Source organism: Malassezia pachydermatis (genome assembly GCF_001278385.1).
Source record: "Malassezia pachydermatis strain CBS 1879 chromosome Unknown scaffold1, whole genome shotgun sequence".
Taxonomy (NCBI): domain Eukaryota; kingdom Fungi; phylum Basidiomycota; class Malasseziomycetes; order Malasseziales; family Malasseziaceae; genus Malassezia; species Malassezia pachydermatis.
In genome coordinates this window covers 111,742-132,818 of record NW_017253138.1, presented here as the reverse complement: position 1 = coordinate 132,818, position 21,077 = coordinate 111,742, and the positions used below count along the sequence as shown (strand labels likewise).

The 21,077-nt window shown below is 52.8% G+C and overlaps 12 protein-coding genes across 12 annotated transcripts; 5 read left to right on the top strand and 7 right to left on the bottom strand.

Annotated features, from left to right (window-relative positions):
* Positions 1–468: 468 nt before the first annotated feature.
* Positions 469–2,580, bottom strand: Malapachy_2961 (gmc oxidoreductase; the record flags this gene model as incomplete). The annotated part of the gene is made up of 1 exon (XM_018137444.1): positions 469–2,580. One exon carries the CDS (start codon positions 2,578–2,580, stop codon positions 469–471), a length of 2,112 nt encoding a protein of 703 aa, XP_017993966.1.
* Positions 2,581–4,682: 2,102 nt separating this feature from the next.
* Positions 4,683–6,430, top strand: Malapachy_2992 (other scy1 protein kinase; the record flags this gene model as incomplete). The annotated part of the gene is made up of 2 exons (XM_018137473.1): positions 4,683–5,123; positions 5,150–6,430. 2 exons carry the CDS (start codon positions 4,683–4,685, stop codon positions 6,428–6,430), a joined length of 1,722 nt encoding a protein of 573 aa, XP_017994154.1.
* A 491-nt stretch (positions 6,431–6,921) lies between these two features.
* Malapachy_2977 (hypothetical protein) lies at positions 6,922–7,685 on the top strand (the record flags this gene model as incomplete). The annotated part of the gene is made up of 3 exons (XM_018137459.1): positions 6,922–7,042; positions 7,074–7,152; positions 7,181–7,685. The coding sequence occupies 3 exons, from the start codon at positions 6,922–6,924 to the stop codon at positions 7,683–7,685; spliced, it is 705 nt and encodes a 234-aa protein (XP_017994009.1).
* Positions 7,682–9,930, bottom strand: Malapachy_2958 (tbc-domain-containing protein; the record flags this gene model as incomplete). Its single annotated transcript, XM_018137441.1, has 3 exons — positions 7,682–7,773; positions 7,808–9,539; positions 9,568–9,930. 3 exons carry the CDS (start codon positions 9,928–9,930, stop codon positions 7,682–7,684), a joined length of 2,187 nt encoding a protein of 728 aa, XP_017993923.1.
* A 244-nt stretch (positions 9,931–10,174) lies between these two features.
* Malapachy_2964 (erg25-c-4 methyl sterol oxidase) lies at positions 10,175–11,128 on the bottom strand (the record flags this gene model as incomplete). The annotated part of the gene is made up of 1 exon (XM_018137447.1): positions 10,175–11,128. One exon carries the CDS (start codon positions 11,126–11,128, stop codon positions 10,175–10,177), a length of 954 nt encoding a protein of 317 aa, XP_017993962.1.
* Positions 11,129–11,656: 528 nt separating this feature from the next.
* Positions 11,657–13,751, bottom strand: Malapachy_2953 (amino acid transporter; the record flags this gene model as incomplete). Its single annotated transcript, XM_018137436.1, has 2 exons — positions 11,657–13,083; positions 13,112–13,751. The coding sequence occupies 2 exons, from the start codon at positions 13,749–13,751 to the stop codon at positions 11,657–11,659; spliced, it is 2,067 nt and encodes a 688-aa protein (XP_017993916.1).
* Positions 13,752–13,856: 105 nt separating this feature from the next.
* Positions 13,857–14,981, top strand: Malapachy_2999 (hypothetical protein; the record flags this gene model as incomplete). Its single annotated transcript, XM_018137480.1, has 1 exon — positions 13,857–14,981. The coding sequence occupies one exon, from the start codon at positions 13,857–13,859 to the stop codon at positions 14,979–14,981; it is 1,125 nt and encodes a 374-aa protein (XP_017994155.1).
* Positions 14,982–15,023: 42 nt separating this feature from the next.
* On the bottom strand, positions 15,024–15,844 carry Malapachy_2985 (ntf2-like protein; the record flags this gene model as incomplete). The annotated part of the gene is made up of 2 exons (XM_018137467.1): positions 15,024–15,364; positions 15,568–15,844. 2 exons carry the CDS (start codon positions 15,842–15,844, stop codon positions 15,024–15,026), a joined length of 618 nt encoding a protein of 205 aa, XP_017994079.1.
* A 97-nt stretch (positions 15,845–15,941) lies between these two features.
* Positions 15,942–17,434, bottom strand: Malapachy_2959 (hypothetical protein; the record flags this gene model as incomplete). The annotated part of the gene is made up of 2 exons (XM_018137442.1): positions 15,942–17,168; positions 17,195–17,434. 2 exons carry the CDS (start codon positions 17,432–17,434, stop codon positions 15,942–15,944), a joined length of 1,467 nt encoding a protein of 488 aa, XP_017993922.1.
* Positions 17,435–17,586: 152 nt separating this feature from the next.
* Malapachy_2967 (50s ribosomal protein l34) lies at positions 17,587–17,970 on the bottom strand (the record flags this gene model as incomplete). Its single annotated transcript, XM_018137449.1, has 1 exon — positions 17,587–17,970. The coding sequence occupies one exon, from the start codon at positions 17,968–17,970 to the stop codon at positions 17,587–17,589; it is 384 nt and encodes a 127-aa protein (XP_017993964.1).
* A 158-nt stretch (positions 17,971–18,128) lies between these two features.
* On the top strand, positions 18,129–19,058 carry Malapachy_3001 (hypothetical protein; the record flags this gene model as incomplete). The annotated part of the gene is made up of 1 exon (XM_018137482.1): positions 18,129–19,058. The coding sequence occupies one exon, from the start codon at positions 18,129–18,131 to the stop codon at positions 19,056–19,058; it is 930 nt and encodes a 309-aa protein (XP_017994182.1).
* Positions 19,059–19,143: 85 nt separating this feature from the next.
* Malapachy_2981 (palmitoyltransferase akr1) lies at positions 19,144–21,056 on the top strand (the record flags this gene model as incomplete). The annotated part of the gene is made up of 2 exons (XM_018137463.1): positions 19,144–20,924; positions 21,038–21,056. The coding sequence occupies 2 exons, from the start codon at positions 19,144–19,146 to the stop codon at positions 21,054–21,056; spliced, it is 1,800 nt and encodes a 599-aa protein (XP_017994083.1).
* Between the last annotated feature and the right edge of the window lie 21 nt (positions 21,057–21,077).

Below are 21,077 nucleotides of genomic sequence, written 5' to 3'. Positions count from 1 at the left end.
AAGACCAGCGCCGTAGAAACGGCAGCCAAAGAGATGAACCCCTTCATTGGGAAATAAAAGAAAGACGGTAAAAGAGGGGAGGGTGAGGTAGTTCTAGTTAGGATGTAGAAACAGGTGAGGCTAGCTATAAATCTATACGTGCCTAAAATATACATTTACTGCCACCGGGCTGTACTTCTGAACTCCGGCGCGAGAATGCAGTAAGCCGCATAAGTCTCGCTTGAAAACATCTACTCTGCATATTGCGCGGGTGAAAAACAAAATTATTGGCAGGCGAAGATCTTATGTAAACTTAAGAATGTGAAATGTCTACTACATCAGCTTATAGTCAGATACGCCTATAAATAGGGGCGTTATAAAGAATGAAAAAATATGGAGCAACGTGCTTTACCAACAAACATCCCTTGCACGTGACTCCAACTTAGTCCAAGGATTTTTTAAGTCCTTAATCACCAAACAGATAGGTGCTCATAGGGTAGCAAAGAGGGCAGACAGAATCAAAGACATGCTGATAAGTACGGCCGATGCCTTGTAAGAGCTTGCGGCGTTGCTTCCCTTATTGTTAGCAGCGACAGAGTCGGACGGGTTAGCGGCACCCTGCTTTTTACCTGCATTGTTGTTCGGGTTGTTGCTAGCCGTGGCAGCTGCGGCACCACCAGTCGCACTGGTGTTGTTGGTCTTCTGCTGCGGTGCAGTAGCAGATTGCTGCGCAGCCTTGATAAGATCTGAACCAATCTCAGCCACACCGTAGATAACCGACATAAAGTGAGCAGCAAGAACAACAGGAATAACCGAAGCGTCAACAACACGCAAGTTCGAGGTACCATACACAAGAAGGTTCTTGTCAACGACACCACCCTTCTCGCGCGGAAGCATGGCAGCAGTACCACATGGATGGTACTCGGTACCCACACGACCACGGATAAAGTTCTCCCAGTCAGGGTTGCTGGTGACACCAGTACCGGGGTTTGTTTCACTAGCGAGGTAGTTGCTCAATGGAGCAGTCTGACCAACAGTACGCGCAAGCTTGAAGCCCTCACGAAGCATATCCATGTCAGAGCTCTGCTCAAGGTAGCGCGGATCAATCTTGGGGTAGTCGAATACATTGTTCGACTTGATCAAGACAGAGCCACGAGAGAGTGGGTGTTGAAGAGCAGACTGGACCTGAACCTTGCTGAAGGTAAGAGAGAAGATAAGCTCAATAGTGCCGACCAACTTCTCCATGATGTCCACTGTTGTTTGATAGGTCAAAGCGTAACCCTGCTTGACGGCATCAGGAGCGTCGTACGCATTCACAGCGTTTGTCTGGTTGTTCTTCACGTTCGTCAAGAATGTGTTCCATTGATCTTTCATGACGTTCGAGCCATTGACATAGGCCACGGCAGAGTTGACATACGAGTCAGTAAGGCTGTCACCAGTAATACTCTGTGGCGGCACTTGAGAAGGGTCCTTAGGACCCCACTCAACACCGCCAGCCAGGTGGTCCTGGAGATTGTAACCCACACCGGGAAGATCAAGAACAAGAGTAACGTTGTTCTGCTTAAGCAAGTTCGCATCACCAACACCAGACACCTGGAGAAGCTGAGGGGTATTAATGGCACCAGCGCTAAGGATAGCCTCACGACCCACATTAACAGTATATTCAGTACCATCACGGCTTTTTTGGAACTTGACCTGGGTCGCCTTTAAGTTGGAAGGGTCCGAGTTGTCAAAGACAATCTTCGTCACCATATAGCCAGTCAAAACGTTTAGGTTCGAGCGGAATTGATAAGGGTCAAAGTAGGCGGGGCGGGCAAAGCTTCGTGTCCAGTTGGCCGGGTTGATGGTCGAAGTAGCAACATATGTACCGATGTTGTTACCGCTGTCGGGATCCCGAGAGTAGGGAGCAGCAGCGGTAGTGCTAGCGTTGATATAAGCACCGACGAGCTCATAGGTCTTTCCTGTGTACGAAATTTGGACGGGACCACCATGACCGTGAGAGGAAGTCTCCCACGAAATACGGGCAAGGTCAGCAACATCCGGCTTAGCACCAGTGAAGTTCTCAGCCTTCTTCATAGCGTTATAAATCTTGTCCCAGCTCCAAATATCCTGACCGCCAATCATGTTAGCCCAGGCATCCTGCTCAGCCTTGCTGTGACGGACATAGTAGAGACCGTTGATAGCACTGCTGCCACCAAGAACCTTACCACGCGGCCACGGTGGCGTAGCACCGTTCAAGTATTGCTGGGCTTCCACAGTGTATTGCCAGTCAAGATGCGTCTTTGCCGGCGAGTGGTAAAGATTAGCAGCCGGTACGTTGATTCGGCTCGCATCATCACTGTCATAGCCAGTCGGACCCGCCTCAATCACGGCAACGTTAATATTAGGGTCTTCTGTCAAGCGGTTAGCTACAACCATTCCGGCTTGACCACCACCAATAATGACATAGTCAAAAGTCTTGCCGTTCAAGTCGTTGGGGCCCGACGCCAAGCCGCGACGGCGAAGTTCGCGAATGAACCCCTTCGAGTGCGCTTGGTCCGACACAGAGGCCAGGACTACATGCAAGAATGGCACCAACAAAAGGAGCCTTGTATAAAGCATGGTAGGATACAAACAGGCAAGCTGTTATCGGTAAGGGACAAAAGAGATCAAACTTCTCTCACCTACCCACGTGTGTGGCAAAGTTGTATTTATGTTGCTACGGAGGGAATTTAGCGCTTCACCGGATTCCCGCAGCAAGAATGTAACATTGCAGCAAATCAGCGGTAAAAATAGAATCGCGGCTATGCAATGCGTAGCTGAGGGGGACCAACAATGGCTCTCCTGTAAGGCACGAAAGAGAGTACAGCCAATGGACTGGCCCATAACGCAGCCTTATCAATTGTCGCGACATTGTAAAAGCGACGCGTCTGTAGCGCTAAATTACACCATCCCAGCTTTGGTAAGAGCATCACGCGCCGCACGGTTGATGTGTTTGAATCGTTCAGGGCCCAGCAAAACCCCACCGAACCAGCGCGTAACTACAACAAGTGCATTTTCAATTTCCTGATGATTAGACTCAAATTACACGTACTAGTAATTGGAGGAGATGCGCCAATCGTCCGCCAGCGGCAGCTTCTCCATCGTCGTCACAATCTTCTGTCAGCCCATATAGTAGAACCTACCGTGATGAAGAACACCATCCGGTGTCCGGCAGACCCAAGCATATATAGTGGGATGGGTAGCTCGTTGAATCCTTTTATCTGAATCGAGTATATATGCAAGGACGATGGGGACCTGTCACGGTTGGAGCAGTGTACATACGCACCTCGTCAGGATGTGAAATTCGAATAGCATGTCCCAGAAACTCTGATTTACGCTCACTAATAACTTCGCTTTGAACTAGTTTGCTCATGTCGACTTGTCGCTGTGGGGGAAGCGTCGTGTCTTGAGGTTCTTTTTGCTTCGAAGAATCCTTGTCGGTAGAAAAGGACATGCTTTCCTCCTTCGTCTCGGACCAGGATCGAATACGTTCAAAGGCTGAATCAAGTCCTTGGAAGAGCAGAGGTTCACCTCGAACCCAAGGAACCAGCCCATCAGGATTGAAGGTAGCCTCAACTTCTTTTTGGATTGAAGAATCAATCGGCAAAGGACCGAGATACCTGTTAATAAGATTTAACTGGGGCTTCTCATCCGTGTTAGGATACCCAGTGGGGAGTCGTAGAGAGAAACGAATAGGGTCATTCAGCTCCTCATGAGGCATACGAATGATGAGAGATATGGCATCCGTAAGCATATTCCCCGACAAAACCTCAACATTGTCTTCGCCATAGATTGATTGTAAGGCGATTAGCTCATTCGATAACTCTTCAGCTGCATCTGCCTTTTCTTCCGGATCCCATTGTGACCTGTCCTGCAGCTGCGATATAAGCACGTCCATGTCAAGAAGCAAGTCGGTTGCGCATTGACATTTACGTAATCTTCAACCAACACTTCTGTACCGCAAGCTCCTTGTCATGGCCTCGCTCTGGAGTCAGGCGTCGTCTTATCTGTATGTATAATGATGGCGTATCTCATGTATCATAGAGGGAGGACGAATTTATCAGTCAATTATGCTATTGAAGACGGAACACCATCGTACGTATTTAACAAAGACGTTGACATTATGCAGGTTTTATGTGGGCCCATGGAGAGTGTATGCTGCCAACAAGAAATCAACTAGCTCTGTGAGCTCTTCTACGTCTCATATTACGCGGGATGCTGTGTCTATATGGACGTATATGCCCTCCGAAAGAGGGCATCAACGCATAAAGGTGATTGAGCATCTAAAGCGACAAGTTACAACACTCTCACGTCTTCGTCACCCTTGCGTCCTTGAAGTTGTAGAGCCATTGGAAGAGGCCAGGGGTGGTATCTCTTTTGCCACAGAGCGGATAATCTCTACATTAGCCGCATCTGCGATGGAATCTTCTAATCCGGATTTGCAGCTGGACGAGACTGAGATACAAAAAGGCTTTTTGCAACTGTCTAGGGCTCTTGAGTTTCTTCACGATACACAGCAAATACATACAAATCTGACGCCCCTTTCTGTCTTGATCAATGCTAAAGGTGATTGGAAATTAGGGGGGTTTGGCTATCTCACAAATTTGAAAGAGGCAAGAGAACAAGGACACTGGGCTGGGGGAGGTGAGGAAGACGAATTGCCTCTATCCTTGCAGCACGACATGGACTATATGGATCCTATGTACGCCCTGGACCATAAGCTCAGTACAAGCAATGACATGTACTCGTTGGGTATTCTCCTATTCACTACGTTAAACAAAGGTACCACGCCCTATCAAACGCAGGGAAGCCTTAATGCCCTGTCGTCGTACGCAAATCAGCTGCCGAAGAAACTGCATATTGCTAAATGGGATTTGCTTCCCTATGATGTACAAAAGATCCTAACTAATTTGATCACAAGGACGGATGAGGGGCGGTATACAGCAAAGACGTTCCAATCCCTGCCTTATTTCAACAGCATGATGGTCTCGGTGCTAAAATTCATGGAACGTGATAGTTTTGCATCTCGCACTCGCTCTGAAAAAGTTCAGTTCCTCCGTGGTCTTTACAAAATTTTGCCTCAATTCTCTACTACACTGCTTCGCCGAAAGCTTCTACCGGGTGTACGTATAGAATGTACTTACAACAGCTTCTGGAAGCCGTGTCAGACAAGTCTCTCCTTCCTTACATATTCCCTAATGTATTTTATATTGCAAAACAACTTTCTTCCCTGGAGTTCTCGACCAACGTACTTCCGCGACTCAAGACGCAATTCACAGTGCATGACCCGCCTCAGTGCCAAATGTTATTGCTGAATCAAACCGATATGTTTGTAAGCAAGACAACACCGACATTGTTTCGAGATGAAGTCATGCCGTTGTTTTATTCTGCCTTGGACAATGAAAGCATTGCTATCCAGGAGAATGCGCTGCAACGTATTCCGCAAATTTGTGAGCTGCTTGGGTACTCACACATCAAAGACAAGTTACTGCCAAAACTTGTGACTCTTTTCACCAAAACAAAAACACTTTCCTTGAAAGTAAGCAGTTTGATTTGTTTCCATGCTATGGTCCCCCTTCTGGAATCCCCTTCCATGTCGGAAGTTTTGCTTCCCACGTTAGGCCGCATAAAGACACGCGAACCTTCTGTCATGGTAGCGGCCTTGGCTGTGTATGAAGCTGTTTCGGAAAAGGTGGACCGACACATAAAGGCTGCATCCATTCTGCCTAGACTGTGGGTCATGGCTATGTGTCCATCGTTAAATGAGCGGCAGTTCTCACGGTTCATGCGGGCTATTAAAACGATAGGTGACTCGGTGGAAAAAGAACAGTTGGCACACTTGCGCGATAAAGAGCAAATGGAGAAACATACAGATGAGCATGCAGTCCCACGAGAGACGAAATCCAAGCCAGCTCTACCGTCCACGAATGGCGGCATTAGTACAGGAGGCGAAATTGATTTTGAGGCGTTGGTGGGATATGCTCGTCAAGAGACCAATGCTACCGAGATTGATGACCTGTTTGCCCCTTCGGATGCGATGGTGTTCAAGAGTGGTGATATGATGACATTGCTTCACAGTACGCCTGCGCAAGTATCTTCGTCCACTCGAAGCACACCCAGGACCTCTATGAGCTCGTCTGTGCCTGCGCCGCCGGCAGTGCGTTCGTCCACGGAAGCAGAGACTAAAGAAACGCCAAGTTTGTTTGATACACTTGTTTCTGAAAAGTCCAACATGACTACAGAATTATCCAAAAGTACAATGGCACTCGCGCGGCCAACACTGCCAGCTTCGACGCCATCTCCACGCTCAAGCGTCTCTGCACCGCCAGGCTGGGGTGGTGGTCTTCTTGTGCCCGAAAGCAAGCCTATTTCAAGCACAAAACCGAAGACGACAAAGCATGACTGGTCAGATTTTGATCCGCTGCGGTAATTGCTTTTACTGCTCGGCTACGTCTTCACAAGCATCAATCCATTGACTTGTGGGTGAGCGAGATGGAGTACGTACGAGTATACATCGATAGGCTGAGATAAGGTGTCCGTATCGGCGGAGAACTTTTGTCCACAAATCTTACAGCTGAGATATCCGATCCGTGCTTTGTCATCGCTGGTAGGAGTGAGTGTCGTTTGTAGTGCCTACATTTTGCAAGTCACGGCCTTCTCGTGATGGCAGAAGAGACAGGTAAATACGGTGTCTAGGTTTCGTCAGTAACCCATTTCACGTACCAAGAGGGGGTACCTTTTTACGCCCGGCGCCAGGTGTACGCGAAGACTTCTTCCGCTTTCCCATAACGCGGAGGAGACAAGCGACACCTGTGCGTTGGACGGCAGCGTCACTCACCAACGCGCACACTCCGTCACGTGCCCCTGGAAAAGCAGCAAGCAGTGCGCGCAACGCTTGGACCGCCTGGACTTGGCTATAGGATGCCTGTACCTGCGCTCAGCAAAGAGGAGATCTCGGAGCGCATTGCGAATGGACCCAATGTATGGATCGCCGCAAGTGACGGTGATTTGGACCGTGTCAAGTTTTTGCTAGATCACGCTGGTATGTGAGAATTCTTATTTATACCGATTAGATGTCACGCCCACGTCCAAAGATGCAGCGGAGTATACGCCCTTGCACGCAGCTGCGTCGTATGGCCATCATGATCTACTGTATGTGTATAGAAATGACTGACAACAGGCGCTTTTTAACGGAGTACAAAAACCAGCCACCGGAAGCCATTGAAGTAGAAGATGATGAAGGCGATACGCCGCTCTTCTTCTGTGACAAGGAAGAGACAGCCAAATTCCTCGTGGAGGAGCTGGGTGCCAATGCGAAGCATAAGAATCATGCCGGCTTAACGGCAGCGGAGAATGCGCTGGTCAACGATTTGGAGGATGTGGCGCGCTACCTGGCCAGCGTGACAGGGGCCACTCTTCCTTCTCGCGCCGAGTTGCTGCTGCGCACAGGGGAGGAGGACGAGGACGAGGAGACTGAGAATGCCGCCTTGGAAGCACGGTTGACAGAGGTGCCAGAGTCGGACGCAGAGGGCGTTTCGGATGAGCAAGTGGACGAGCTCATGCAACGTGTCGAGGAGATTATGCGGAACGCGGACGAGACAGGTGCCGATCCTACAGAGCAGCTCCGTGAGGTCGTGGGTGCAGGCATTATGCGGCAGATCATGGAAGGCTATCAACGAGACTAAGCGTCGGAAGTGCCAGCCATCTCAAAGGCTCGACTAATCAAGGTGGAGATGCTGCCGAGGTGCTCGTCCCCTGGTTCATTACGGAACACTGTGATAGTTAGTAACAAACCCCAAGTACATACTAAACAAGAGCGACTCTGATAGAGCCAGGATATCGTTCTTCGACAATTTTTCTTTGCCGTTGGCATGAAGGCGGAAGAACCATGCCGTAGCACCAGCCATATCACCATCAAGGAACATGATCTCATCCAGGCCGGTGACGATGTCCTGCAGAGTCAATGAGCCGCACTTGTCCTTGTCCCAATAGTCAAAGATCCGGCGAGCCAGCGTCTGATCAGGCACGCGACGCTCAATTCGCTCCTGGAATCCATTGCTAACAATGTACTCATCGCGTGCCCACGTGGCGATCTCGCTGAGGAAGAGTCGGAACGTGGTAAAGTTGACACGCATTTCCTTGAGATCCTGTGTTGGGTCCGCGGCGCTTAGTACTTTGTGCTCGCCCTGCGTGAGCGATTCAGGGGCATGCCGTGCGCGGTAAATAGACTCCACAACATGATCGTAAATCAAGATCAGTTGAGGCTTGGTAAAGCGGCCATGGAAATGCAAATTCCGAATAGCAGAGCGACGTGCGAAAGCCTCGATTTCCTGCACAATCTGTTGACGGAATCGTTTGCGCTCATGGTCGATCGTGTCGTTAGTGACTACGCTAAATTCACGGAACGCAATGACTAGCAGCTGCTGGAACTTGGTGATCTGTCGCCGACGTTCGTCCATGCTTTCGGGGTATGCGCTATCGCCGAGCGAGCGGAAATAGTTGCGCAGTAGGCCAATCATGGTGCCATCGTCTGTCACGCTGAGAATGGCTTCGCCGTTGATCTTTAGGATGGCCAAACCCACCTGGAAAAGCACTTGAGCACCAAATGCCATAAAGCAGTCGATAATACGGAATGCAAAGACCATCGGCATGCTGTTGATGTACAACGACAGGAGCCAAGGCAGGGTGACGATGCTCAGTTGCATGTCATTCTTCACAAAATGCTCATGTAGCACAGGCATCGTTTGCTGCACCAGGTTCTCAAACACCTTTTGGTCCAGCAACGTACCTGCCATGGACTGTGTGTAGTAGCCAGGCAACAGCCGATCACAGAGCGTGTCCAGAACCCAGAAACACTGCTCCTCTGACATATAAATCAAAAGTGCAGCCACAACGATATTCATGGCTTGGCAGTAGCCAAGCTCGCGGTTCTTCCAGCTGTAGGCGACCAACACGCGTCGCAGCGTCTCGATCCCTTCCGGCGATTGGTAGGCCGCATATTCCGGCAAAGAACGATTCAGATCTTTCTCGATTTCTTCCGTACTCAAATTGGTCTTCCCTTCATGATCACGGAGGAGGGACTCATAGAGACCTGGGTGCGCCATACGCTGGAAAATGGAGCCGCTTGAGACTTCCCAGATCTCACCGCGAAGCATATTAGGCAGGCCAACTTGCACGAGCTTTGTAAATTGGGGGTAGCGAAGCAGTGTAATGTTGCGTCCGTGTAAACGCAAGTACTCTTTCCACAGTCGCATCTTGCTTTTCTCCTTAAGCTTCTTGGGATCGCCGGGGAACCCAAACGTAGCTCCGAGGCCCATTTGGTAGGGCTTGAGCGCCTCAGAAGCGTCCGCCTCTGTGCCTTCTTTGCCTTTGCCTTTCTCTTGCACATCGTCTTGGCTCTGCTTGAGCAAGAATTCACTGTAGCATGAGTCGAGAAAAGGTTGAAGCTGCTTCATTTCCCCGAGATGGGCACGTAAGCGCACCCGCATGGCATTGCAAAAGCCCTCACAGGAGGGACGTAGCGCGTTCAGTTGGAAAATCTAAATGCGTAAGACGCATGTTACATACCATATGAGTACCATGCCATACCGTGATGCCCAGAGCGAAAACAACATCCCGTGTATTCAATCGCTCAACACGACGCACGGTAGAGAGCGGAATAGCAATACGGCATCCACGACCCCGGTCACCTTGACTTGCAAAGCACAGGAATGAGGGCGTCAACGTGAGACGACCGGCAAACACCAGATCTTCTTGGGCGCCGTCCATATCGGGCGTTGACAGTGATAGAATCGCAGAGAGAATTTCAGCGCGATTCCCAGCGGCATCGACGTACGGAGCCTCATCATCAGGGAGTCCGAACGCCTGTGCGAATTGCTGGGCTTTGGTCGGCGTACGGTAATCCCGCAACGAATGGACAATCGTAGACATAATCGTCCGCGTAAGGCACAGGGCCAAGCTGTGCACAGGCCTTTGGCCGCCGTGCCAAGGGGCGGGGGAGGTCACGGCCTCCACACGCGGCGCAGGCCGGCCGACGTGGCAGGAACGATCTACCATCCAAATCAGGGCACACCGACATGCTGAGAAAAGAAAGTACGTAGGGTCCAGTTTATACAAGTACTATGGCTTAAAGCAAAAATAATGGTAGGCACATGTGACCACAAGATAAGCTAGCTTACTGTGCCTTCAACGAAGCAGCATACTTGTCCAGTTCATCAGCCTGCTGACGCAGCTTCACGGCCTTTTGCTTAGCACGCGTGCGCTGGTAGCCACGGTCCGTGCCAAGCAAATGGTCCCACCAGCGGAAGCTGGTCGAGTAGCAGCCAAGGAAGGCCATATGGTGGTAGTCGTGGTGGTCCGCACCAGCCCAGAACGGCAGCCAGTTGTGCAAGCTAATTGGGAAATCGTAGCCCGAGTGCGCATCCACAGCCTGGAACAGACGCAGAACCACCCAGATATACACAGTAACGATGTGCAGGTCACGCGTGAAGAAGCACAGCAAGAACGGCGAGCCAATGGTACCCAGACCCAAAATGAGGACCTCGAGTGGGTGGGCGTACTCAGCAGCGAGACCAAAAGGAGCGCTGTACTCGTGGTGAATCTTGTGGATGTGCTTGTAGAGCGGGCCATAGTGCATAAGACGGTGGACAACGTAGTGGTAAAAGTCCTCCATCACAAAGAACAAAGCGATTTGCCAAGCCATCTTGTACACGCTCGGGAAGGGAACAGCATGCGTTGTCAGACCAAAGTACTCGCAAATCGGGTGGAAACTCCAGATCTGCGGGAGCTCAACAGTAAAGTGACTGAGGAGCACAAGCTTGGTGCACCGCCACTGATCGGCAGCCGATGGTACATACTTGGGCTGCAGCTTGTACTTGCGCATCGAAGGCATAGAGTCAATGATGATCCAGGGAATCGAGCGACCAAAGTAGACAATTTCGTGCAACACGAAACTCATCACACCTGTGGCAATAACAGGGTTACCCCAGTACTCGTACCACTTCACCCAGAGCTGCTCCAGGTACGAAAGCTTGCTGGTATCCAGACCGGCATAGAGAACCGACGCAGGCGTTGGGTGGCCAGTGATGGCCTCAACCGTACTATTGAACGACTGCAACCACGAGTCCATAGCAAGATGGGTTGAGAAGTAAAAATTACTGGTGCCTATGAATTTTTATGCGTTCACAGAAGCCAAAAGTCGCGTGGCTTCGGAGGTGACAAATCGCGCGATTTTGTCCTAGACACGTGCGCTTGGCAAACCACGTGAGACAGAAAGAATAGACAGGCAGCGAGGGCGACGGTTTTTTCTTTAACGCTTAATTGCCTAAGGCAATAGACCCCGGTTTCTATAAAAGCACCTCTTCAGTAGAGCCAGGCGTTCAGCGATGGGCGTCTTTCGATGATTGTGTGAGGTCGTAAAGGATCCGGAGATTCATACTTTCCCGGCATGTCTGGGAGTGGGACGATGGGGCTGGGTGCGGCAATGGGGATGATGAGTGTTCGTGCTCGCAGATGCCTGTGGTCGCAAGGTCTCGTTGTACATTCTTTATGATAGTTAAGTACAGTAGAAGAGCATTTGTATGAAGGGGCAATAAAAAATCATTTTCTACATAACGTGAATGGGTCGATGATCTACATCGATCAGCTGCTAGTTTGCTTACATAGAGCCACCCGGTGGAATACATACAGGTTTCTTGGGTGGATTGGAGCCTGACAGGATCGAGTGCACCGTCTGACTGCCTGCAAAGAGAACACAAAAGACACCAAATGCAAAGACCAGCATGTCCGTGATTTTGGCCCGTCGTGTCGTAGCGCAGCCGCGGTAGTGGAGAAGGGGCGGATACACGAAGCACAGCGGCACACAAGCCACAGACCCAACAAGACTCACAAACTTGTCTAGGTCATTGGCACCGACCCACGCCGTGAGCATGGCCACAATCACTGTGCCAAATCGGAAAAAGTTCTTGCGCATCTTGGTCCGGAAATCGTATTTGCCGCTGCGCTTGAACAGACCCAATTCCAAAATGGTCAAGGCGGGGAAGAGCTGCAAAGGCATCGAGAGCAGAATGGCTGCAGAGTACAACGCTTGAATGGCCTGGACGAAGCGCGAGTTGCCGGGCAGGTTCGTAATCACCACAGTTTGTGTATCACTGCCAAAGGCCATGTACGACAGAGCACCAGCAGATGCAAAAAGGATCGCGACACCAAACATGACGCTGGTCAACGTGGCAGGGAACTTTTTCGGCTCCTTCATGCTTTCCGTGATCGGAATCACCAGACCCACGCCTTCAAACGTAAACACAGCCGTACCGATCAGTAGGGGGTAGTTGGATTTGTTGAACATGTGAACGTCCGCCAAGCCTGATTCCAGCAGAGTACCGATCTCGTAGTAGAACAAGTACACAATACCAGCCAGAATAAACACATCGGCAATGAGGGCAGTCGAGGAGAGTTTTGCGATACGGCGCACAAGGCTCAGAGGCAAGAAGATGAGGCACTGGAAGAAGATCAGAGCGCCTTTGGAGACCTCCGTACGACACTGTGTGACAGAGAGTACAAACGATTGCATGTTCTCAGCAACAAACACAGTGTAGGCCGATACGAAACCCAGTTGCGAAACGACAATCGAAGTGAGAATGGCCGTGCGCATATACGGGCCATACAGCGCACCGCCCAAGTCACCGAAGCCAAGATGCAGTTTTTGATTCACTTGCACCAGCAAAAGGAAAGACCACAGAGAAATAGCTGCAATGATACACATGACCGTAGTCGAAAAGAGCAAGCCACCGTTGAAGAAGGCCTTGCCAAGGAAAAGAATACCTGTGCCCACGAACGACTTGAGTAGCATGAGCACAGCATCTGTCACGGTAGCATCACCCTTATGCTCATGCTTACGGTGGCCACGGAAGGAGGGAATAGAGCCGTGGACAGATCGCCCTTGGACCAAGTGCGAGGTCTCAAGATTGCCTTGGCCAGGACGCACAGAGGAAGCGCCAGGGATCGCATCGCCAGCTGTCTCGATGTCTTCTTCTTCGTCGTACAGCTCGTCTTCATCCAGTTCCTCGCCTGCAAAATGACCGTACACTGAGGTGAGAAACAAAGGCATACGTACACATGAGAAACTCGACAAAGCTCTTCAGAGCACGAGGGGGCGGCTTGCCCTGCTCGGCCGCCTGGATCAGGACGTACGAACGGCGAAATCCACCAGGCTGCTTCAGCACATCGATATCGATGGGTGCATTGATACCATTTGTATTGGGGAGATGCATACTCTCAGAGCGGCGCTGCTTCGGACGCTTTTGGTGCGCCCATCGGTACAGGTCTTCGGTGATAGCGCCGCCGGGAAGATGATGCGGAGCCTGGTATTCATCATCCACAGCAATGGAGCTACGTGTGCCTGGTGTGGAAATGAGAGAAGGGTTCTCGCTGGGTACTTCCTGTTCGTCACCCTTATCATCGCCCCTAGCCAGGTACCGCTCCACCAACTTTGCTTTTTGCTGATCTGGCAGAGGATGTTCCTCCAAATCTTCGGTTAGCGACGTGCGCGTAGTAGATCGGCTGAAATCTGGACGTTCCTGCTCCACAGATCCCTTCGAAGCCGGATCGTGCGACGACGACGAGGGGGCAGCCATGGTGTGTGAGCACTGGAGTGGGAACGTGAGCGAGAAGGGGACGCGAACGTGCGCACGCACCGCCGTTTTAGTCAGCTGAGCAGCCGACCCGCCGCCGCCGCCGCTGCTGGGCCCCCGCATGGAGAGGGCCCGCTGAGTGGAGGCGGCAGCGGCGGCTGGCGGCTGGCGTGCGCGCAGTAGGTGGACCCTGGATGAAATGCCCGGGCAGGATTGACGCCACCATAGATGAGGATTGACGTCCCGGCCACGGCGGCCAACGATGTGCCAGCCCGCCAGGAAGCTGCCGTCCAGGCACGCGATGCTGAAGATGATGCCTATGAGCCACTGACTTCACGTCAACGTTCGTCACTCAATTTCCTGCGCATGAATACGCCCGTGAGCTTGTTGTGTTGTATCACCACAGCTCTGATTACAGCCCTGATTGTCCCGTCCATTCACTATGTCTTCCGCAGCCAGCCTACATACTTTACAATGGCGCCGCGGATGATGTTAGCTTACTTTGTCGTGCTCATGCTCTTTGAGACGGGCTTTTGTGTCTTTGCGCTGATCTCGCGCAACTTGCATTCACAGCACTGTATTGTGCAGGGTGTGGGCTCGCGTCTAGCGTTCCAGAACTATTTGCTAGCCATCTGGCTCTTCCTTCGTGTGATGGACACGTATGTGTCTATGGGCCTCGGCTTTTTCGTGCTCTTGGCGATCACACTGATGGCCGGCGTTAACGGCATCATCTTGCAGCGTAAGTTCCCCATGCACTGGCTGCATCCATTTGAGACGCTGTTGGTCCATGTGCCCAATGCACTGATGGCGATGATTGCAGGGCAGGTCCTCATTTGGGACCAACTGATGCTCTGGTGGGGTTGGGATCGCAGCAATGGCCGTGCTGCTCTCGCGGAAGGACTGGTGATTTCCATCATCGTCGAGATCGTCCTCGGTATTGGCTTGGCCGTATGGGTAGGAATGACCTCGGACGTGGCCGTGTATGCCGCGTCTATGTTCCTTGATGCAGCTGTGCTCAAGTTCCACAAGATGCCAGTCATTGGGCCTAATTCACGTCCCTTTGCCCTGACTGTGATCCTGTGTGTCTCCATGACCATTCGTACATTGGCGTTGGTCGTGCCCAGTCTCTTACACAATGGCTTCTTAATTGTGTGCCATACACATCGCCGGCACACACCCGAGGCGGCGTACGAGAACCCCACCGTGGAAGTGCCTGTGGATGTGCCGGCCATCGAACGCACAACGCCACGTCGCGTCGAGGCAGAAGTCGTGCCTGCTCCTGCCGACAGCTCGGAACGTACACGTCTTGTTGTGAAGAAAGATCCTACGTATGGATCTGTGCCACCGTCTTAAAGTACATACATACATAGAAAGGTCTACAGTAGGGGGATTTTCTCAACCAACGAAACGGAAGCTGTCCGCCTGCACAAAGTACTTGGCGACCGTGCGCGCATCCGTTTGCGGTTGGTTCTTGTTTTTCGTCGACTTGGGTGGCGTCCATACGAACGGCACACCGCCCTCTGTATTGGTGCCAGCGCCGTTGATCAAGACAAAGGTCTGCGAAAAAACACGAGGATGGGATTCCAGCGGGGCATCCGCATCAAACTTTTTCTTGGACGAGCCTGTAGCCGAGGCGGATTTGGGCGCATTCCCTGGCTTGGTGAGCAGGGATTCGGGCGTATAGTGCGCTACGGTGCCCGACACGGTAAGCAAGAGGGAAGGCGCCTCGTTTTGTTCTGTGTAGTTAGTAAGAATGTCGGCTTGGCATACTACTCGTCCGTAGCGCAAGACTCTAGCACGGTGAGTCCTTGCAAAAGCCACCAGAGTTTGGTTCTTGGCTCTAGCCCTAGGGGTGCGAGCGCAGATGTAGGCAGACAAATCTGGGCTCACGCCAAACCCCAGTGGGCAGCAGACAGAGTAGATAGGTGGGCATACGTACCATGGGCATTGTAGGGCCCAAGTGGGTGACAATCAAACGATTGAATTTCATGTTGTGAGCCAGGCTGGGCATCGAGCCACTGTGCATAATGCGCAGTGCCGCTAATGGGGTTGCCATTCCATGAAATGGACGAGTTGGGGAGGTACAGTGATGGCAGAAGCTGTGCACGCTGGGGCGAGTCGGACGCAGCATAGTACGCCGTTACAAACGTTTCCGCTGCGTTGGATGTGAAGTCCATGAGCCACGCAGGCGTGCTCATCTGCCTCTCACCCGACATGTAGCACAGTGATCTCGACGATGAAAAAAGACGTGTACCTGCAAAGAGCGGGTGGAGGTTCCTTAGAAAGGAACCCCAATTTGGTCCGATTTTGTGTCTACAATTCTTCTACGACCAGGTCGTCGTCCGCTTCGTCGCCTTGCTCGTCAGCGTCAGGCACTTGCACATCCATCGGCTCTGTATCGTTCTTGGACGACTCTGACTCTTCACGCTGTAGCAAGTTAACGAGACGAACAATCGCTTCAGTAATTTGTTCTTTCGGCTCGGCCAAGTGTGCTTCACGCACGACAATGTACGCGCCACGCTTCCGCAGACATTCACGACCATAGTGCGACGTACACAAAAGCAACAGAGACTCGATCAACATGAGACGCAAGGCGCTGTCTTTCTCCCGTGGCTTGTCTTCGTCCACTAACTGACACGCCTCTGGCAGCGATTCTTGGTCTTCCAAGTCGACTTTCGCCAGCTCTTTGCCGTCAATGAGTGGCATGAGGATGTACGGTAAAATATCCAGCGCTGGACGGTCCTCATGCGGCTCTGAAGGCGGCGGCGCCAGTAACAGCTTGTGCGATGTCTTGAGGAAGAGAATGTTCTTCAGCGCACTAATCACACCGCCACGTCGAATGAGATCCGCATGCTCCGTGTATACCATAATTCGGCCAATGGGGTAAGCATCGGCGACATGAGCGTCGGCCCCCTCCATGGACGTCACAAAAAACTCACGGCCCTTTGCCAGAACAGTGACATTCGCAAACACACTCGCTAGGAAGTTGCAGTTGGCCCGTCGCTTCACTTGAGGACGGCCATCAGCGCCAATTTGCACAGGCTGATCAGACGCAGTGTCTTTCTTCGAGGCTTCAATGCGGTTGCGCATATTTGCACCACTCGCTGAGCTCGATTCCACTGTCGCACCCTCTTCAAAGGCACGCAGCAATTTGACCAACGCTGGCAATTTGGCTTTCGCGTCGGCATGCATAGAGTCAGCGATACGCTTGGTTGCTTCTTCGGCCTTTTTCTTCTTCTCTTCATAGTCGGGTTCCGATGGGTCTGCATCCATACCGTTGAGAGACATTTGCAGATCCAAGGGCGATAAGAACGAGTAAAACGGACGGTCTTCCACCTCCAATTCCAACAGACGAGCACTGATGGCGTCAAATTTCGTCAGGTTCGAAAGGAGCATGCACGCCAGATCAGCCAACAAGGAGACAGAATCACCAATGTACGATACCAAGAATGCCAGGAACTCGGCGTCGCCAATACGCTGCGCCATCGCCGCATTGTCGCACAGGTTGATCAGCGCACTGAACGCATCGTGCACCGTAAGCTAGAGGTTCGTAAGGGGACATAGACATGAATACATACAGGCTGGTCACGGCAAAGACGCTTGATTTGGTCGATGACGTCCAGTGGCTCGCCATCGGGGCGCTGGAGTGGCTTGCCATCATCGTCCAGCAGTGTGTCTGTGAAAAGGTGTCGCTCTGCACTGCCCTTCGCACTGAATGAAACGACGTGCGACATAGCTAGCTGCCGCACCTGCGGATTGAAATCCGCTAGGAAAGGGATAAGCTCTTGACCGGCCGATTTGGGCATGGTAGTCGGTCTAGTGTATGCAAGTGGTACAGATGAACGACGGTCGTCCCTGAAATTTTCTATAGCACGTGGCACTTGGGCGAACCCCTATGAACGGCCGCGTTGGCCTGGTGAAGATGGCGCAAAGCGCCAAGGCGGCTCAGCCATGTACATTAGTGTGAAACGCGTGCTTTTCCTTTCGCACGTCGTCGTACCAGCACTTTTTTACCGGTTCGCGAGCGCAGGCGTGCAAGGAAACCATGTTTGCGCTTGCGTTTGCGCTGCGATGGCTGGTATTCGGAGCCATACGTTGTGAATCGCACGCCACCTAGGGGTGTATACACAGGTATAGGGCGGGTAGCAAGGGCCTGGCGGGCCATGGCAAGCAGGGGAGAAGACACGCGCATCGTCGTGGGCTTGAAGCGTGTGCATGACGAGGACGCTGCCTGCGAGAGCAGTGAAGGGGTGCGCGGTGTATCCACATACACTCTCGGCACGACCTTGGGTGGCGCAAGGAGCCGGACGTGGCGCACACTCGCGAAACGAGGGAGCGTCATAACGGCGACGAGCGTACGAAGACAGAGAGCGTTTCGACGACGACGACGAGGTGGCCTCTAAGTATCACGTGATACGAAGGCTCGGCGCCTTCGAGAGGGGGTGGCCCTACCGCTTGCTCGTTCGTTCGCTGGCTTGCTGGCTTGCTTCGTGGACGTTCATGCCGCTGCCTGCCTCTCTGCGCACGCTCTTGAACGCGCCCAAGTATGCGGCGCGTGTTTCATCTACGTCCTCTTCTGTGATGGTGCCTGCCGGTCTGGGTGGGCTACCGCGTGATCCGCCACGCGCGCCTTTGCTGCGGGAGCTGTTTGACCGTCTCGCCACTGATTCGAAAGCCCATGGCGTGGGGTGGGGCGAGTGGCTTACCTTGTCTACGGCTACCATGTTTGCGCTCAACTCGCCTGGGAGTCTCAAGGCGATGCATGCGTATGTGATGCAAGACCAAGGCGAGCTTCGTCCTCTTGCAGAGCGTGTGGACCGTGCCTGCTTGATGCGCGAAGCCGGCTTGAAGTGCCTTGGCTTAATCGGTACACCGAAAACGATCAACAACCTTGCTGCGCTGCGTGCTATGGTTGACGCAGATGAGGCCTTGGCCGAGGCGATGCCGACCGAGGCACGCCGGGATATCCAACCGCAGCAATGGGCCAAGGTCGTCCAAGCTGGCTCTGATCTATTTGATGATATATATGCGAAGCAATCGCAAAAGCTACGTGGCGTTATGGCCCACTCTCACCCGGATCTCACGCCGTACATTTTGCAGTGCGAGTACGGGCCTTTGTTTGCGCCGCCGCCCATGTTCCTCGGCACGTCGGAGCCGAGCTGGGAGGTAAATCGGCTACGCATGAGCTTGGTCGCCATTGCCTCGCTGCATGCTCAAGGCGGTGTCGCGCCGCAAGTCGTCAGTCACATTTATGGCTTGCTTCGCGCACGGCCCAGCATTGAGCAGATCGAGGGTCCGTCACAACGTGGTTTGGAGTTCCTCACAAGCGAGGCTGGCGCTGAATGGGCCATCCGAATGATCAACGAGATCTGCCGTGTTGTCGATGGATCGGACGATGCGGATCGTGCGCCGTGGCCTGCACATTTATAGGAATGTCAAGTAGGGGTGAGGGATGTGGAGACGCTTCATCCTCGCGTCGTCTGTCGTTTCGCATGGTACTCTGTCGGCCTCCACCATGGCAGACGACAGCGACGATGTGCATACGTGTGCGCAGCGCGGTGATGTGCCTGCGCTGGAAGCGCTGCTGGACGCAGGTGTGGATGTGAATCTGCGCGATGCAGACGGTGTGACGCCGCTGCACTGGGCGGCCATCAATGCACATGTCGCGTGCTGTGAATGGTTGTTAGAGCGCGGCGCGGACGTGCACTGCCAAGGTGGTCAACTACAAGCTACGCCGCTGCATTGGGCGGCACGGCGAGGGCATACACAGGTTCTCTCTCTTCTTCTCGCCCATGGCGCTGATCCACTTAGGTTGGACGGCCAAGGGTTCCATGCGTTGCATCTGGCGACGCACAGCAGTATGGTTATGGCTGTGATTTTCTTACTGCAATGCCCTGCTTTCCACGCAGATGCCTCCCTAGATGCACGCGATCCGCAAGGGCACACCTCGCTCATGTGGGCTGCCTTTCAAGGCGATGCTTTGTCTGTTGACGTGCTTCTGAAGCATGGTGCTGCTGTCGATGTAGTAGATATGGATGGACTTACGCCGCTGCACTGGGCTGTCGTGCATGGCAACTGGCTCTGTATTAAGCGGCTTGTGCAGGCAGGCAGCTCGCTAACCATGGAGGAGCATAAGGGCAAGACGCCGCATGGTCTCGCGCTCGAGCTCCAGCATGGCCATGCCTTTACCCGCGCGATGGCCAGTCTAGGTCTGCAGCCCGATGGCTCACCATTGCACCGCTATCTGACGAAGCCTGTAGTGCATACGCTGGTTTTTCTTGTGCCATTCTTGCTGTATGGCGTCAACTTCTACGTGACCAGTCTTATGCCATGGTACCTGGCGCCCTGCACGTTTGTGCTGGGCATTCTTGGGACCCATATCCTTGTGGCTCGAGGGATTCTCGAGGCACAGAGCAGCCAGGCGCTGCATGCGACACCCTACTTCCTATCTCTGCTGACGCTCACCCTGGCGTACATTGCATGGATGCTTGCCGTGTTTGTGGGCCCCGGCCTGCCGTCTCGCCTATGGACGCCGCTGCTTTGGGTGCATGTGGTGGTAGTCACAACCTCGCTTCTCGTCTGTGTACATACGTCGCCAGGCCAGTGTGCCGTCCCAGCGTCCAAAGAGGAGCGGGCACGTACCATCCAGGCACTCACAGCGCGTGGCGAGCTGCATAGCCTCTTTTTCTGTGCGACATGCTTAGCCCGACGACCATTGCGTTCCAAGCATTGCCCCATTTGCAAGATGTGTGTCGCGCGGCATGATCACCACTGCCCATGGATCGCGAACTGTGTCGGCGTCGGCAATCACCGCGTGTTTCTGCTCATGTTGATCGCTGCGCAGAGCGGTATTTCCATCTATCTCGTGCGCGTATTTTTGTACTTCTACCACCATGTGCCCTTGTCGCTCATCGCGCAGCAGCGATGCCCGGTCCCTGTGGCATGCGCCGCTGTGGCATACAATGGCATTCTGTTCTACTCGTCGGTGTGGGTGGTCATCACGCAGCTATGGCTGGCTATCCTCACCGTCGGCCAACTTATCTTTATTGGCTACCAAATGACGACGTTTGAACGTAGCAATGTCAAGAAGCATGGGTTTATGGGCGGCCATCCTGATGCAGGCATGCAGCCTCAATCCGGCTTTATCAAGCTTAAAGTCGCGGCACTGCAAGCGCAAGGACATTCCCCTGCTGAGATTCAGCGCTTGATTCATGGGCGAGCCCCGCAACGCAAGGGATTGTGGAATGCGATGCAGCAGTCGGGCTGGTCGTTGCTGGCATTGATCGGCCTTGACTTGTATACCAGGAGCCAATCGTCTCGTCCTGCACCGCCTTCGTCCAATCCCTTCCATCGCGGATGCGTGGCGAACTGTCTCGACTTTTGGACGGCTGGCCAGTACTCTGGGACAGACTATACAACCCTCTATGACGTGCCACCGCCCCCTACCTC